Source organism: Ochotona curzoniae, unplaced genomic scaffold, assembly GCF_017591425.1.
Source record: "Ochotona curzoniae isolate NIBS_2020 unplaced genomic scaffold, NIBS_Ocur_1.0 scaffold_3208, whole genome shotgun sequence".
Classification (NCBI taxonomy): domain Eukaryota; kingdom Metazoa; phylum Chordata; class Mammalia; order Lagomorpha; family Ochotonidae; genus Ochotona; species Ochotona curzoniae.
This window is the reverse complement of record NW_024467106.1, coordinates 3,124,690-3,142,392: the sequence shown is the minus strand read 5'-3', so window position 1 is coordinate 3,142,392 and position 17,703 is coordinate 3,124,690. Positions and strand designations below refer to the sequence as shown.

At 53.8% G+C, this 17,703-nt stretch overlaps 1 protein-coding gene across 6 annotated transcripts in view; it reads right to left on the bottom strand.

Moving 5' to 3' along the window:
* The window catches only part of RAPGEF1 (Rap guanine nucleotide exchange factor 1), a 110,119-nt gene that overhangs the window by 31,177 nt on the left and 61,239 nt on the right, over positions 1–17,703 (bottom strand). For all 6 annotated transcript variants that reach the window (XM_040963743.1, XM_040963744.1, XM_040963747.1 and 3 more), the window contains 6 exons: positions 14,335–14,513; positions 11,586–11,742; positions 4,169–4,257; positions 1,821–1,970; positions 1,373–1,493; positions 895–1,078 (listed from right to left, as the gene is read on the bottom strand). In XM_040963743.1, coding sequence (XP_040819677.1) covers positions 895–1,078; positions 1,373–1,493; positions 1,821–1,970; positions 4,169–4,257; positions 11,586–11,742; positions 14,335–14,513 — 880 coding nt within the window. The remainder of the gene's footprint in view (positions 1–894; positions 1,079–1,372; positions 1,494–1,820; positions 1,971–4,168; positions 4,258–11,585; positions 11,743–14,334; positions 14,514–17,703) is intronic.

Sequence of the window (17,703 nt, the reverse complement as noted above, 5' to 3'; positions counted from 1 at the left end):
TGTGTCCTGGCTGCCCTGCTTTCCATCCAGCTCTCTGCCTGTGGCCTGGGAAAGCAGTTGAGCATGGCCCAAAGCCTTGGGACCCTGTACCCAAGTGGGAGACCCAGAGGAGTCTCCTGGCTCCTGGCTTTGGATCAGCTCAGCTCTGGCCATTGTGGCTACTTGGGGAGTGAACCAGCGGATGGAAGATCTTTTTCGTTCTATATAGTTCTCTCTGTGTATCTGCCTTTCCAAGAAAAATAAATCCTTAAAAACAACAACAACACAAAACAAAAAGCAAAGAAAACACAAACCAAAACAAAACCCCTGAACAACAAAAACATCTCCCATAAGAACACAGGGCTACAACAGGAAGACGGCAAACTTCATCAAGAAAATAAAAATTACCCACAATCCTGTAATCCTTCTATTCTATTCCATAACTCCCTCACCCCAGATCTAACCTCCTCTCATTCTGAAACCCAAATGAGTAAGTACCATGTCAATGGTCTTGGGTTTTCTTCCTAGTTGTCAACATGTTGTGATTTTTAGTAGCACTGGGATTATCCTCCCCAAAGCAGTGTATCACAGCTTGTCTGATCCCTGCCATGCTAATTCCGGTGCTTGCCGTTTAAGGGCCCTCCCAGTCCTGCAGACAGAAAGCTCATTGGGCTCTTAGGACGCAGCACTGGAAGTGAGACTGGCTCAATTTCTCACTTGACATGCGCAGTTGAATGCCCTTTCTGCAGCTCTGTGTGGCCCCAGGGCACACTCCCAGCCCCGACCCAGCTCTGTGCGCAGACAGCTCTTGGTCCTGGCAGAGTCCAGGACACACAGACGCTGAGCATCGCACGGTGTGGTTTCCTGTCATCCCACCTGAGCGGCGGATGCTGCTCTCCCCACCCCCGCACCCACCTAGTGTTTCACAGCTTGTGTTCCGGGAGCACTGGCCGCTGTCCCTGTCCAGAGACGAGAGCTGCTCATCCGACTTGCTGAGCTTGCCCATGCTGCTGCAGGGGGAGAGGCGGGGCGACTCGCCCCCGTAGGAGTGGCTGCCTCCGGAGAGCCGCCTCTGTGCGTAACAGTCAACGTCGAAATCCTTATGTGGGAAAAGCAAAACCAGCCTGTCAGGGACCGGGAACGAGGTCATCCCCGAGGGCCAGCGGGCTCGGGGCGCTGCTGTGTTGGAGAGCAGGCTGGCAGGAGGGTGCGGCTGGGGAGGCCCTGGACCTGCTCCACAGGGATCCCCAGCACATCAGAGAGAACGCCGAGGGAGATGCCATCTCCCTCTTCCTGAAGATCTCCAAAACACTGTGTTTCTTTCAGCTTTAGGAGACAAACTTCTGATCCCACACCCACGGGGCCTCTCCCATGGGGAACTGGGTTGAATTACCTGCCTATTGATTCCAACAGGCAAACTGGAGCCGCTGGTAGCTCGACTCATGGGGGCGACCACGGCCACGCGGGTTGGGGAGGGAGCCGACTGTCTTTTCTTGGGAGGCAGTGCTGGTGGACTGAAACAGACAGGCCCAGGTGAAGCCCAGGAGGCGGACCAGAGCGCTCAGCCGCCAGCGGGTTGGGGGGCTCGGGCTCTCAGCCCAACCCTCCGCGTCTCCCACTGAAGCAAAGCCTGAATATTGGAAGGGCAAGTCGCACCACCCTCCCTTCTCCTGATCCATCACAGGTGCCAGGAGCGCGTGGCAGGGGCTCGCGCCAGGCTCAGGGCGCCCTCAGAAATCCTCTCCTGAGAGGCAGGCAGCCGGAGACAGTTCTGCCCACTCCATCCGTCGTCCCTCACGTTAGGTCACCCCCGAGGGTGCTAGCCACGAAGGAAGACTTACCTGTCAACCACCCGAATGCCCGGTAAGGGGGGCTTGGGGGGCGCGGCCTCTTCGTCCATGGAGTCTGGGAGCAGCTCAGCTGACTGCGGCCCCCCACTCGTCTTGTTGAGAATCTCCAGTTCTCGGTCCGTCAGGGGCAGCTCGGCTTGGCTGCAGAAGGGGAGAGGACTCGGCGTTACGGGGGTCGGAGAGGAGCAGAGCATGCAGCTTCTCGGACAGCGAGAACTGCATCAGGCAAGGGAGCTGTGCGGGGCAAGCATGGGAGCCTGGCGGAGGGATTTCACGTCTTTTTAAAAATTTTTTGAATTTATTGTTGCTGCCGTTTCTGTGAGGCAGAGCAAAAGATATGCATATCTATATCTTTCATTTGATGGTTCACTTTTTAAATTGCTACGATGATTGGAGCTGGTCCAGGCCAGAGCCAGGAGCCCATCTCCCACAGGGTCAGCAGGGACCCAAGCACTTGGACCACTTTTTGTTGCTTTCCCAGGTGCATCAGCAGGGAGCTGGAGCAGAAGCGGAGCAGCTGAGACTCAAACCAGCACTTGGCTATGAGGCTTCAGGGCCACAGTGCAGGCCCCCAGTCTCACAGGTCTGTCATTGCCAAGCACAGGAGCTTAGCAGTCTCCAGTCTCTGCTACAGCTCCTTGTCTGAAAAGCAATTCTTTTAAAAGATTTATTCATCTTCATTGGAAAGGCAGATATCCACAGAGAAAGAGACAGAAAGATCTTCTATCCACTGGCTCACTCCCCAAGTGGCCTCAACAGCTGTACTGAGCCAATCTGAAGCCAGGAGCCAGGAGCCTCTTCCAGGTCTCCCATGTGGGTGCAGGGCCCAATGGATTTGGGCCATTCTCTACTGCTTTCCCAGGCCATAAGCAGGGAGCTGGAGGGAAACTGGAGCAGCTGAGACATGAACCAGTGCCCATAAGAGATCCTAGTGCTTGTAGGGGGAGGATTAGTCAACTGAGTGATGGCACTGGGCCCTGGAAGAGGAATTCTTACCCTGGATGATTTAAAGTCCCCCCAAACGCTCCAAATTAGCATTCCATATTTTTACCAAGGATTTGTAGCAGAAATGATGCAAGGCTTTAAAATGTTCCATGTTGCCCCAGCTTTACGCTCTTGATAAAAATAAACATGAGAGCAGATGTGAAGGCCAGCACTGAGTGTGAAGGGCAAAGCCACTGGCTCCGGCACTGCCAGCAGCTGCATTTGGGTAAAGGTTCAAATCCTGGCTGTTCCATTTCTGACTTGGCACCCTGCTAATTCGCCAGGAAAGCAGTGGGAGATGACCCAATGCCTGGGCCCTTCCATCCACATGGGAGATCCTGGCTCCTGGCTTTCGACTGGCTCAGCTCCTGCTGTTGCTGCCATTTTGGGAGCGAACCAGCTGATAGAAAATCTGTCTGTCTCTCTCTTTAATTCTTTTTTTTTTTTTTTTTAAAGATTTTACTTGCTGCTTTCCCAGGTCACAAGCAGGGAGGCTGGATGGGAAGTGGAGCTGTTGGGATTAGAACTGGTGCCCATACAGGATCCACTAGGCCATCATGCCGGGCTCTAATTCTGTCTTTCAGATAAATAAACAGCCTTTTAGAAAAAAGGATCAAAGTGGGGCCAGCACTGGGCACAGTGAGCTAAGCCGCAGCATGCCACGCTGGCATCTCGCACAAAAGTCCCAAGTGCTCTGCCTACGGTCTAGCTCCCTGGCAATGTGCCATGGAAGACAGCGGAACACAGCCAGAGTACTTGGGCCCTTGCAACCCGTTGGGGAGCCCCAGATGCAGCTCCGGGCTCCTAGCTTCAGCCTGATCTAGCCCTGGCTGCTGTGATTGGGTGAGCAAACCCACAGATGGAAGACTTCTGGCTTTCAAGTCAATACATACATAAAAAAAAAAAAAAGCCTCCACAGTGTTCAAGTCAAATGTGCCAAATCCAGAAATCCAGGCTCTCGTGAGGCTGCTCAGAAAGGTCATGGTGTGTGCCACTCAGACACACGCCACGACACACACACACACACACACACACACACACACACACACACGACGAGGCAGAGAAAGGGCTCGTCCATCTTTCATCTGCTGATTCACTCTCCAGGGGAAGCCAGCAGCTTCATCCGGTCTCCCACGTGGGACACACACAGTACTTAGACTGGCCGTGTGGGATGTCAAACTTGAGATGGGTGAGGCAACACTGCAGAGCGTGTGTGAGACACTCGGACTTTAAACCAACCAGTGCACGTTCAGAGCTCAGCACCGAGACAGGAACATGAGGCCTTGGCTCCTGCCTTCTGCCAAAGCTGGCTCTGCCTGGAACACGGCCACGGCCAGGGCTCGCTCAGCACTCACCCATCAGGCTTGCCGGCCGGGGCACTGGGCTTCACGGGGCTTGTTGGAGACGGCCGCCCCTGCTTCTCCACGGTCAGCCTGACCAGCTCCTGCACCGACACGAGACAAAGAGCGTGAGTCCAGCACGTCCCACCGGGCTTTCGCTATAAGGTCAGCTGCTGCTCCCGTGTGCCTGCACACTGCTCCTGCAGCGAGACTGCAAGCATGGCTAGCCCGAAGCCAGCTGCGCAGCTGCCCCAAATGCTCCACGCCCTCCAGAAATATCTTTGCAGCACGACGCTGAGTTTCAAAAGCATGAAGGAACTTCCTCTTGAGAGGGGAAATGGCGAACCCACTGTCTCAAGATGACCAAGTCTAGCACACATGCTAAGTCCTCAGGAGACCAGGTTTCCTGTTTGTGGGGAAAGGATGACGTTTTCAGTTCTCTAAAGCCGGTACGTTCCGTGCACGACAATGCCCAAAGGCCCCAGTCTGCAGCTCCGGGCGGCTTCCCAGTACAAGCTGGCCCCAGGTGACCTGTGAGCACAACACCTAAGAGAGGACTAATTTTAGAATATTATAATAGAAAAAAAGGCATTTTTCAAATCATAACCAAATGGAAGAGGCCGGGGTCTGTCCTGTTTTCCCCCCCAGTTAGCATGCATTTCCCCCAGTTTGAAAAATTTTGACAACTACATTAACTGTATAAGCAATGCTCAAAAAATAAATACTGTTCATCTCCAACATTTTTTTTTAAGATTTATTCATTTATTTGAAAGGCAGAGTGACAGCATTCTATCTATGGGCTCACTTCTCAAATGGTCACAACAGCCAGGCCTGGGCAGGCTGAAACCAGGAGCCAAGAACTCCACCCGAGTCTCCCCCGTGCGAGACAAGCACTTGGGTCACAGGAAGCTGGGTCAGGAGCGGGGCAGCTGGACTCGGACTGGTACCTGCGCCACAACATGGGCCCCTGCTTAATTGCTTCTCTCATCCTGGGTTACTCTTGTCGGTTTTTGAGATCAGCATAAATGGAATCATTCGATTTGTACACTTTTGTGTCCATTTGTCTCTTTACACAACTTTATGGACACGATTCTCTGCTGTAAAACGGACTTATTTGAAGTGTACAATTTAACAGCTTTTAGTCTATTCATAGCTTTATAATATTCAACATAATTTCAGGCCTTTTTATCACCTCACACACCCTGTGTGCATCGTACACCCCTCCCCCTCCCAACCCTTGGCAACCACCCAGTGGCTTTGTGTCTTAAAGGGCCTGCCCATCTTGTCCATCTTCTTCCCAGCACGAACAGCCACCCATGTGCGTCCCTCTCCACCATGGAGTGTGCCCTGGAGGGATGACCCATTCACGTGACAGACACACGGGCTGCACCAGCGCTTCAGGAGAGGCTTCAGGCTTCCCGCAGGAACCTCTAGGTGTGCAGCTGCAGGATGCAAGTGGGGAACACCAGAATGTCTCCCCAGCTGGAAACCCCAAAACCTCTCCAGACTCACACATAACAACAACATCTCCCCAGCTGGAAACCCCAAAGTCTCTCCAAAATCACAGATAACACCTGCAGCCCACCAGCAAGGACGGCAAAGCATTAACACCCTTCCCGGAGCAAGGGTTCTTTACAAGACTCAAAACTACAAGCAGCCCAACCCAAGAGAGAAACTCGGAGATGAAAATGAGAGGTCATTCATTCTAGGAGGGACCCACAGAAGCCCAGGCCGGAGGTCAAGGACGGCAATGGTACAAGACAAACACCTTCAATGTCTGCACTGTGAGAACTCTGCCCAGCAGAAGCGGCTTGGATATGCATCCAAACAGCAGGCACACGGGGCTGCTGCTGCACTCGGTGGTTGCCATGCCTGCAGCCCACACACAGGATCTAGGATCCGGCTCCCAGCTTCCTGCCAACGCGCACCCCAGGAGGCAGCAGTGCGGCTCCATGGAATTGGGCTCCTGCCATTCTTGGAGGAGACCAGGTTTGGGTTCTCTGACTCTAGTTTCTGGTCAGTCCAGTCTTGGCTGTTGTGGGAAATGAGACGTAAAGAAGCAGGCTGAAAATCTTCCTCTGCCTCTATGCCTCTCAAATAAACAGAGGCTTTACAACCTTAAGCCACAAAAAATGATCATCACAGCATTATGCAAAACAGGTAAGACTATTCAATAGTCCAAAACGAATAACCACAGACTCAAACAATAGAGCATATTGCGACTGCAAAGTCACAACAAGAATGTGTGATACAGTGGAGCAGACACTATCCACACATACACATAGGAAAAGCCACAGAAAGTGTGCTGGCATACAAGTATACTGCATGTTTTGGAAACAAAATCAAATTGAGAGTATGCATAACAGGAAAAAAATTGGGCTATGAAATATCTGTCTTTTTTTTTTTTTGTATTTTTGAAAATTTTGAAAATAAACATTCGTTCTGAAATAAACAGAACCACTGCTAAAAGGAAAGGTATATACATGAAGTAGGTGTTGCAGCATAACCGGGGAAGCTGCTACGTAAGATGCCAGAAGTCCACGTTGGGGTGCCTGGGACTGAACCCCAGGCTGCTGTGACTCTGATCCAGCTTCCTGTTAAGGGGTCTGGAAGACAGCAGATGATGGCCCGGGTGCTTGGGTGCCTGCCACTCACATGGGAGGCCTGGATGGCCTCCTGGCTCCTGTCTGGCCCAGCCTTGTTGTAGGATTTGGGGAGGGAGATTAGCAGATGGGCAATCTCGGTGTCTTTCAAATTAAAAAAAAAAAATTAAAAGTTTAGAATGTCATGTTGAAGAAATGGCTACCCAGCAGCTGGTCACCATCAGGACAGGACAGTGTGATGAGGTCTCTCTCATCAGGAGGCGCAGTTACATGTGGAGGGCTCCCCCGCACCCCACTGCCCCGAGGAAGGTAGCAGAGGCAGCTCCCCCTGGAAGCAAGCACACGGAAGCCCTACTTGAGGCTCCTCGGCCTTACAAATGGGGCTAGAGGACGCAAGTCTGCTTGCAGGCACCTAGGGTAGGCAAACATTCACCGAGTCTTCGTTGATGCATGAACAGTTATAATTAGATTGTCATCCTTCTGGAAGGGCAGCTGTGATTGCAACTAATGAACGATGGCACAAGAATGTCGGAATGACAGGCACACATGTGCAAGTGAACTGCCTGGATTCAAAGACAACCTTCCCTCTGTTGGCTGGCTGGCCTGAGCCGGGAGGCTGGATGTGCAAAAGGGGCGGTCGCTCGGTTACTCACCACCTTCCTGCCCACACAGAGGCCTTTCATCTCAACTTGCTTTGGCTGTCAGACAGGGGAGAGCCCTTAAAATGTGCACATGCCTGGCTACTGTGTTTGCACTCTAATCTCACTGGCAGGTGACCATTTGCAAGGTGGTGCGAGCCCAGAATCTCCTACTAAATGTGGCATCTCTGAGAGGGATGCCAGGGCTTTTTGACTAGGTCTATAGGCACTGACTGTAAACTTGACCAGCAACCAGGATGCTGAAAATACATTTTCAAACACCAAAAATGATATTCAGAAGTTTTCTTCAATAATCTGTGAGCTTTATTTCTATGCTCGTTTTATAAATCCTGAATGATCATAGTGACAGAAGGGCTTAAAGGGCAAGTTACAGTACACCTCTGGTGCTCCAGAACAAGTCCGGCACTGTCCTTCTTGCCACTTTGTCCCTGATGCTGAGCTGCAGCCCCAAGCCTGGGACAGAGGACACGTCCTGGCTGGGCAAGAGCAGCCTGTGTTGTGACTACAGGCAGTGGTAGTGTCCTGAGATGTAGGCCATGAAGTCCCTAGGGACACAACGTCATGGGAGGTGGCCTGTGGGCTCCCATGCAAGAGCATTGCATTTCCATGGCAGCACACAGTCAACACCCCATGACCTCACCCTGCAGCTCACGTCCTGTCTGGCTCTGTGAATGTCCTGGGGGTGGGTCCCAGAGCCTAGGGAAGCATGTGGCTACGGATCTTGACACAGCTCTTCCTCTATCGTTAGTTTTTCTGAGTTCTACAGATGCCCTTGTCTGGCCATGAAGTACACAAGACATAAGTCAGCAGGTGAGGTGGGCTGGGGTGGCTGGGACTGACACTGCACAGTGCTATCAAAGGTGCCCAACCCTACTGGGGCGTTCTCCCATGGAGGCAAAAAGAGATTTCTCTGTAAAAGAAGGGTTCAGTTGGGTGGTTAAAATGCCTGCAGCCCACATTGGATTACCTGATGTCTGGTTCTAGCTCCTGACTCCCACCTTCTAACATAAACCCTGGGCGGTAGCAGTCATTGTTCTATTAATTGGGTTCTGCCACCCTGGCTTCTGGCTTCGGTCCTGGCCACGATGGGCACCGGGGAGTAACCTGGTGGATGGCAGCTCTGCCTCTCTGCCTCTCCTGGTAAGTCACATCACCTGCTGGCTGCCAGGGTCTCTATTGGCAACAGGCCGGATCCAAGTACCAGGCCAGGGACTGCCACAGCGAATGTGGGTGCCTTACCTGATCCAGGCTTTCTGTTTAATGATAAAACTTGCTCTATGTATGTGAGTGTGTGTGTGTGTGTGAGAGAGTGTGTGCGAGTGTGAGTGGGCGTGTGAGAGTGTGTGAGTGTGTGTGTGAAAGTGTGGGAGCGAGTGTGTGTGTGTAGGGAAAGCAGCTTGGATGAATATGGGAGACAAGCAAGCTTTGGCACTCCTAGAGGCACGGAAGGAGGCAAAGCGGCCCCAAGTGTGAGGAATGAAATCCAACCCGCCAAGTGGGGGCGTGGAACACCGGCTCCAAAGGGTCAAACTGGGGCATCCCTGACCCCTCAGCAGCCAGGCCTCGGGCTGGGAGTGGCTCCTAGAGAAAGCGAGGCTGTCTCCTGCCCTCAGACAATTCGTCCTCCCTGAGCCAGACCCCCGAGGAGAGCAGTCCGACTGCGGAGCTGACCTGGGAAAGAGCCATCGTCACTGTCTAGGCTTGGCCAGCGCGAGCTGTTCTGGAAATTACCACCGCAAACACTCCCGGCCCTGTGCTTAACTGGACTCTCAGCCCTGACCAGGTATTTTATACACACACCCTCACTTTGTGTGTCCTCAGACATTCAGCAGCAGCAGCATCTTGAAAGTGGCCTGCCCACAGGTACACTGCTTACAGGGGTTCTTAAACAACACTACCCTTCTAATCCTTCAAAAGAAAAAAATCTGCAACCACTGAATGAGTTACTTGAAAGACGGTGAGTCAGTCTGAAGGAACGTGCCAACACTTCTCCTCCAAGTGGATGACAGCATGCCTGCACAGCCCTGTCCTCCCAGCCAAGTCGTGCTCTCTCTCTCACCAGGACATGGGCTTATAAGGTATCCCAGGGCTGACGGGGACCAGGAGAGGGCTGGACGCCAGAGAACCACGTGGCTGAGCTGAGAACCTCCGACTTTGGGGGAGGCGGGGAGGGTGACACCAGGGCACAGGGCAGAGGGGCCCGGGAGGCCTGGAGGCAGGTCGTCATCTTCCTGGGTCGACCGACTGTCTGCCTGGGCCTCAGCTGCCACACCTGTCCTACCTTGCAGGGCTGTACGAGCAGTGTCCCAAGACCATCAAGTAGGGCTGACATATGAAAACCACATGAGGTCTGCACCTCCTTGGCTTCCGGTGGCCACAGTCCGCCTGCTGGCCTCCCCTCAGGCACTGGCCGGGCTCCTGGGGCACGTGTCTGACGGCCCTGAGAAGGCCGGCCGTCCCTACAGGCTGGGGACACCACGCTCCAGCTCTCCTCTGCAGCACTTTGCCGTGTGCTGCTGGTCTCGGAGGCCTTCGTGCAGGCTCCAAAAGGCTCCGGCCAGTGCTGGCCTTGCCCACCAACAAATGCCTCCACCTAACACAACCCCTGGCCCATAGAAGGGTCTCGTTAAATGCTTCATGAATAAATGCAAGCAGACTTCCTTATCGAGAGCATCTTCGTTCTGGCTCAAATAGTTTTGGGTTTAAATAGTTTCATTCTTTTTCTCTCTCTCCTCCCACACCTCCCCATCACTTTGAAAAACAAGAAGCAATTTTCTGCCAGGCATGCACGTCCCCTGCTCGATGTGCGGAACACGCAGAGGAAACCTGCTTGGGACTATCAGAGCTTTGCGCACAGAAAGTCCATCTCCTCTGCTCTGGCTGTTCCAATTCGTCTTAAATATCTCACAGGAATCAATTTGGTAGGCAGAAACCTTAGCAATGTCACCTGAAAATTCATTTTCAGTAATTTCCATCAGTCCAGACAGGAACAGCCCGAGCGGGGGAGGCAGAACCATATGACTGTTGATGGAGGGTGAACAGGTGCTGCTCTGCCCTCCTGACCACAGGGAGCTGCCCAGAGCATGGAATGGGCGGCCACGTGTGACGCCCTTACGTCTCACTGGCCAAAGCTGGGCCTGTTGGACCGAGTGAGGTTCTGGAATGATGAGCACACGGGAGCTACCGGAGGATGATGTCATCCACTCAGACGCCCTCTGAACGATGTGCATCCCGAGCAGGGACATCCGTTCCTACTGCACTGCTGTGGGTGTGGGAGGCCCAAGAGTGTTCATTCCAGAACATGCTGTAATGCTAAGCAATGCTTGCTCAGTCTTCTCTCATTTAGACCCTTTGGAGTCCTTGTTCTCTCCAGCGTGTGAGTAGGCTTTAGGAATCCGAGAGCCCACTTCAGGGGAAGGAGTGTTGACTGGGGCGAGCGCTTCAGGGTCTGTAGACTTAGTCACAGACAGGGGTGCCGGGGCCCAGGAGCTCAGGGTGTGCAGGCACTGGGCCAGCCACGCCTCTGTCCTTCAGCCCTGCACGCTGCTGACGTCCCACCTAGCGTACAGAGCAGCTGGGATAATTGTTGGAGTTCAGAAACTAGTAAATGGGGAACTTGGGACTCTAACGCTACCAGGTCTCCAGGCTGATTCTCATTACCCAAGGCATGATGTGCCCTCCTGCGGCCCACAGCCCGAGCCCTGACGCCGGGGCCTCATCCGATTCAGTGCTCCTCATCCCCCAGGACTCACCCTCTGGTCCCAGACCTTCCGTGGTCTCGGCTTCCCACCCTCACTACGACTTGTCATTTCCTAGCCTGTGGTTTCTGACTTCTTGGGATAGCAAAGACACAGGCCAGGGATCTCAGATGTTCCCAGCACAGGACAAAGGAGCGATGGCATGCTGGGAGCCCGCTAGCAGTGCAGACAGCATCACCTGCACTGGGTTCTGGCTGGCTGGCGCGCAGGCCCTGTCGGAGCTGAGCCGGGGCCAGACTCGCTGAAGCCCTAACACGACGCTCAGAGGAGCGGACTGCTTCTGGCAGCCTCTCCGGCTCTCAGGACAAGCACTCCAGACGCCTGCGAGCAGAGTGACGCCCGAGGGTGTAACACAGCGTGGCCAGCGGGCTGTCTGAAGGCCCTGGCCAGACCTGAGGAATCCTGCCCGTACCTTCACTCCGTCCAGCACAGCCTTGATGACCCCTTTCACAGTCGTCACCATCTCTTTGTCTTCTGAATTCACACCTTCCAGCATCACTTGGTCAGACCAGCGGATGAGATTGGCGAGACTCTGGTACACTCGGCTGTAGCAGGAGGAGAGGGCTGAGCTAGAGGGAAGAGAAGGGCCATTATTATTATTATTATTAAATCAAAGATATCTACTGAGCACAGGAGCAGTTTTCCAATCCCCATTTCTGTAAAACCATGCCTCTTTTTAATGAAAGTTTTCTTCCTAAGTGTCCAATAAAGATACTGTGAAACTTTATATGCTGATCTGTTAAAAATGTTTATGTAAAAATTCCATCACAGCAGTTAACGAGCCTCTCCAAACTTCACGTCCCCCCACGAGGTTCTGATAAATTCTCCCAAGGAATGTCCTGTTTTCCCCTCCAATGGGCGAGTCACCGGACTGGGTCAAGGGTTACGCATTTCTTCTTTTGAATCAGACTAAAACTCATTTTTTGATGTCTCCCAGACAACCAATGGGGTTGAGGCATTTTCATAGGCAAGATCCTTCGTGGGGATGGTCACGAGCTCAAAACAGATCACAGCTTGTGAGAGCTGCTCTTAGCAGGGGCTTGGCCTCACCACCCTCCGCACTGGAACCACAGCCAGGGCCTCAGGGAGATGCTGTGATAAGCCGCCACAGGCGGGCTGCCTATGACAGCAGGGGTGGGGGAAGGACAGGTGAGGTGTCCGCTTCTAAGGGCGCTGGGACACCGGCACACACCCACCAAAGCCAAGTGCTTGGGCTGCCTCGGCCACCAAGCAGGCGGGCGCTGAAAGGAAGCATGGCTGTTCCTGCCACACTTTTTAATCAATGAAGAATACATTTTCCTAAGAATTCCAAAAAGGATCAGTTTTCAATTTCAAGCATTATGTTTTGTAACAGGGGAAACACAAAAATGTAGAAAATCTATCTGCTGCCCCTTCATCCACTTAGGCGGCGGGGTGGGGGCGGGGAGGAAGAGGCGGACAGAAGCCAAAGATAAAACTGTTAGGAAACTATATAGTATTGTAAGGCATGATTACAATTACAATTACAAAATCCGGGCCCCGTAAGGCGTTCTCCCAGGCGGGGTCGGGGAGCCTCCTGGGGTTGAGGCATTGAGGAAGCAGGGGATGGGGTCCCCGCACACAGAGCTGTGTCTGGCCCTGTCGAAGCCTCTTTTCTGGGCTCAGGCCTGCCACCTGCGTGAAGATCCTGCAGACTGCTGGCTGAGGCCACCGGGGAGCGGGCCAGGAGCGCCCTTCCGGTGCCAATGCTGCATGGAGGATGCAGACAGCGGATGGAAGCTAACAGAAATATCAGAGGAAGGATTCCAGAGTTCCACTCACTCCAGGGACACCGGCAAAGCAGCACCGCCGTGCTGACAGGACTTCAGAAGGAAATTCCTTCAAACAATACTAGCCAGAGGAGTACCTGACAAAAACATTTGTTCCTCATGGCTACTCCAGGTACTTCTGTTTTTCCCCTCCAGGAAATGGTTCTGTCAACTCTAAGTACCTCCTGCCCACTGTTACCCTGCGGCTTGCTCAGAGCCTGCCCAGAGCCTGCAGCTACGCAGGCAGCACTGCTGGCCGACTGGCAAGCAGCAGCTTTGTGGCGGTGTGCTGCTGGCCACGGGAGTCAGCTGAACTGGCTCTAGCCACGACTCTCCCAGACAGACTAAGCATGGGTGTGTGGGATCTGAGCTCTTCTCCCATCAGCCCCTCTTGTCGGTGCCCTGGCGCTGCCACCTTCCTGCCCTCCCCAAAGGCCACTGTGTTGTAAGATCAGCAGTCACACGTGGGGACGATTTGCTCGAGCAGGTTCGACTCCTGCTCCCAAGCACAGAATAGGCTCATGGGAACATTTAATTCAAAGCAGTTCACATGTCTGTGGCACGTCGGGCAGGTTTGCTCCAAGGAGTCTGCTGAGCCCTCCGACCTGGGGCTGCTGAGCTTCTAACCATTTCACAGGCTCAGCCTAGACTTGTCTTGTGGCGAAAAAGACACAGTTGGCTTGACCTCCTGGAAGGCAAACATGAACTTCACTGCCAAGTCCTGAAGGCCATTGGCGAAAGCTTAGCCGCAAGCTGCTGAACAAAGGCCCTGCTATCTCAGGGAATCGAAACAGGTGCACTTCTGAAGAGGAACCGTGGTGGAAAAACAAGGCACCTGCCAGTCCTTCCAGAGGCTTTTGCTCCAGGTAAATTTAAGGCTGTTTTTCTCTCATACTTGATACAGGGACAGGCCTGCGCCTTAACTTTTAAGAGAAAAATATATTCCACCACTAAAAGCATTATCCGGCAGAGGCTCCCGGGGACAAACCCCACCATCGTGAAGGTCCTGCTCTCACCGGCCGCCCTCCAGCAGGGGTCTTTCCTATTTCTTTTCAGCTCATCATCGGGACTGAGAGCCCTGGTAAGCTAGATCTTGACAAGCCGGGATGTCACAATAAACAGTACTTCTGCGTTGGATGACCAGGGGCCTGGCAGAAATGTGCCCGAATCAGAGAAGGGACCACAGATCACACCGTGGCTCCATCCCTGGGGACGTGAAAGCTTCACCTCAGTCAGGTTTGGGAGTGAGGAGTGACAACGACCTTGGCCTTAGGATGGCATCAAGACTTGGGGTAGCTGTAGAGTTACCCCCAATGTGTCTCAAGGGCGCCCACGCCAAGACGCGCCGGGGTCCTCTGCTGCCCTGCGACTCACCTGTGCTGAATGCGGGGGTCACTCTGCACCAAGGGTAAGATGGCCTCCAGCACCTTGCTGGCCGAGCCCGGAAGCATCTCCAGGACTTTCTTGTCAATGGCCATTTTGTCCACAATGGTCTTAAAGTAGCGCAGGGCACTGACCACCTCCTTCTCCTTCTCTTCCAGCCAGCTCAGGTTCTGTGAGGAAGCGTTACGCACAGGAAGGAGGAGGGAAATTAGACAGGTGTTAAAAAAAAAAAAAAATATATATATATATATATACATACACACATACACGGTTTCCTGGGACCTTGAGATTGATGTTGCCCAAACCTCACCAGATTGTTTTCCTGCGGACAGCAGCTGGGGCCCAGAGGCCGGGTGTGAAGCTGCAGGGCCGACATCAAGGAGGGGCACTCCCAGACCCCCTTCCCAGAACCTGCAGTGCTGCAATCACCTCGCCTCCTTGCTGAACCACACTGGGACGGCACCACGAGCACAGCATGGGGAGGACTGGCTTTCTGGAGCTTTGCAGAAGCAGTGGCCACATCTCAGGAATTGGAAGCCCCCCGCCTTTCTCTCAAAGCTCTGAGGGGCTGTGAAGGCTGCCCAGGACATGATGGGTCAAGCCCGTGGCCAAGTCTCCTGCGTGGCAGCCTGTCTCAGGATTAGAGGACAGGACGCCGGGTGGAGGCGGAAGGCAGAAGAAGCGCAGCAGGTGGCCACTGTCTCCTGTCCGCTGTCTGCTGACCCCACAGACCCGGGCGCTCTGCTTGGGGCCTGCACCTGCCGGCGCCCACACGGCCAGCAGACCCTCCTCCTCAGCATGCAGGTGGCGGGCCCAGCCACCTGCTGCACACACCCTCTTCATTTCCTGTGCCCTCAACTGTTCCTAACTTCAAAGACCCAGGTCCTGGCTGGCAGCAGGGGAAGGTCAAGCCAGAGAAACCTGCAGAATACATCCAGAGCTGGGGAATGGACTCAAGCAGGGTCAGCTGCGTGTCTGACGTGGATTAGCAAGTGTGTGTACGTGAGAAAAAGTGCCAGTGGTAGGCTGTCCGCGGCTCCGAGAACCTGAGCCAACTGACGGCTAGAAGGCAGCTCCCGGACACTGAAAAAATCAGGAAATACACAAAAAATGCAATTCTAATAAAAAAGTAATTAACAATGGCTCCTTTCTCCTGAAATGATGGGGAATGCCATTTTAAATAAAAAAAAAAAAGTACAGGAGTGGAGGATTTCATTCCATGTGAGTATCAAAAGGATAACACACAGAAACTGATTCAATTGCTAAGGAGATCCAGCTTCAGCCAGGCTACCTGGTGCTCCCCGAGCGGCACCCACACACAGTGCAGGGACCACTCTCGCCCCTTCTCCGGCTTGGGGCTCATCCTTCTCCTTCCCCTCCTACGTGTTGATTTACTGTCTGTCTCCTACAGGCCGGGAGCTCGCTTCTCCATACCCGCTTGCATAAGAGCTCCCTGCTTCTTGGACCTGGGGAATCAGGACTCACAGGGCTTGGGGACAGTGACGATGGTTAAAGCCACATCAGGCCAGCAAGAGGAGGCACGTGACACCAGCACAGACAGCAATGACGAAACTTGCAGAGCAGACAGACATGTCAAGAAAATATATCCGCAGGTTTCTAAGAGAAAAAGGACTAGGAAGCCTTCGAAAGGGGCGAGGCGTGTCAGGGTGAAGAATGGGAAAGATCACATCAGTCATTGAAGAGCCTGGTCCTTCCACGGTTAAGTTGCTGCTTCTTGCAAAACACAGCCACAGGGACAGTGCCAACCGTAACCTGGCACTGACCTGCCCTGGGGCTTTGACGCTCCAGCTGCCCAACCTGTGGCCTTGCCTGCTCCATAACCCTGCTCTTTCCTCTTTAACTCCAGTCTCCTTCCCACACCAGGGAGCTTCTGGTGTACAGCCTGGGTGTCAGCGCATCAATAAATTAAAAACTGTAACCTGGACATTAGGTTTAGAAAATCTGTCACTGTCCCTTTCTTGAGGGTCCGCCACGGAGGCCCCATCAGGAGCCGAGCCCAGCAGAGGGCAGGCAGCGTCAGCGCCCCACGGCACCGCCCACAGCCAGCTCTCGGGCAGGGCCTCGCTCTGCACCCACTTCAACCCCGAAAGGGAAAGCCTTTCAGAACCCACTCGGAGGGGCCAGGCCCTCGGGGCCCTTCCTGGAGGGCACACAGGGTCGTCGCAGTGGGACTGTCATCCTGGGAGGGGTCTGATCGTCCTCTACTGCTTCTTAAAGAGCTGCAGACCAAAATTATCAGTACATTCCAAACTCACTGAGACTTTAGATATTACCTAGAAAGACGTGAGAGACCGCTAAAGCGCCTGAGCGGAGCCCAACGCAGAGGAAACCTGGGATCTGTAGAGTCGGGGAGCAGCGCTTCCCTGCACAACGGAGAGGACGTGCGACAGCAGAGGGGAAGCCGCCAGGACAAGGCCTGCGAGGGGTAGCCCGGCCCTGTGCCCCTCTCCTCGCGCTTCAGTCTCCCATGGACTCCACAAACAAAAGCTGCCGCAAACTGAGAACATGGATGCAAATGCTCTCCCGGCAGGCACAGGGCGACAGGGGCCAATGACAGGCTCGCTGCGAGGCTCTGCATCTGCCTCACCGGCAGAGGAACAGGCATGCTGACACGGCCACCCATGCTCGGCCTCCAGCAGAATAATTCAACCTTGGCAAGTGCAATGGCCACAACAGGGCCTCACAGTCTTTGGGGTCAGGGAAGATGACAGCCAGGCTCCTTGGCATGGAGCAGGTGTCTTAGGATGCCCACCACGGCACCTGCTTGAGCCTGCTCTGCTGTGATAACCAGCAGTGTCTCCACACATTTGTCGAATGCTCCCCGGCACCTGCAGGCACCCCAGAAAGTGCCTGCATTTTCTTCCACGCCTTCTCTCGGAACAGTGAATAAGGAGGTGGAAAAACCCTCAAACCGGGCGGCTGGGCACTTGTAGCAGAGCTAGCACTGAACTCCAGGGAGTCTCAGGCGCCCCTCGTGCTCGCCTAGCCGACCCAGTGGGAGGATACACGCACAGTGTGGTCCTGCCAGCTATTTACTAAGCGACCTCCACGACTGGCAGAGATCAAATCTTCTCTAATTTCTCATCTCCGACCTAGAATGTAGATGGGCGTGGCAGACTGGGCACTTCCCTCTGCTCTTACCTGACCTTACGGGAAGTGATGTGCTGTGACTGATACTTAGATTTCTAGGACAGGGAAAAGAAGAAACAGCATTGTGAGACCTGTTAGGACACCTTGGTGTCAGGCAGACTGCCGTCAATCTTGCTCACGTGACGCTGGCGACATGCTCAGGTCACCTCTATAGACTGGCAGGGTCCTTTCCAGAAACATTTGCACCTG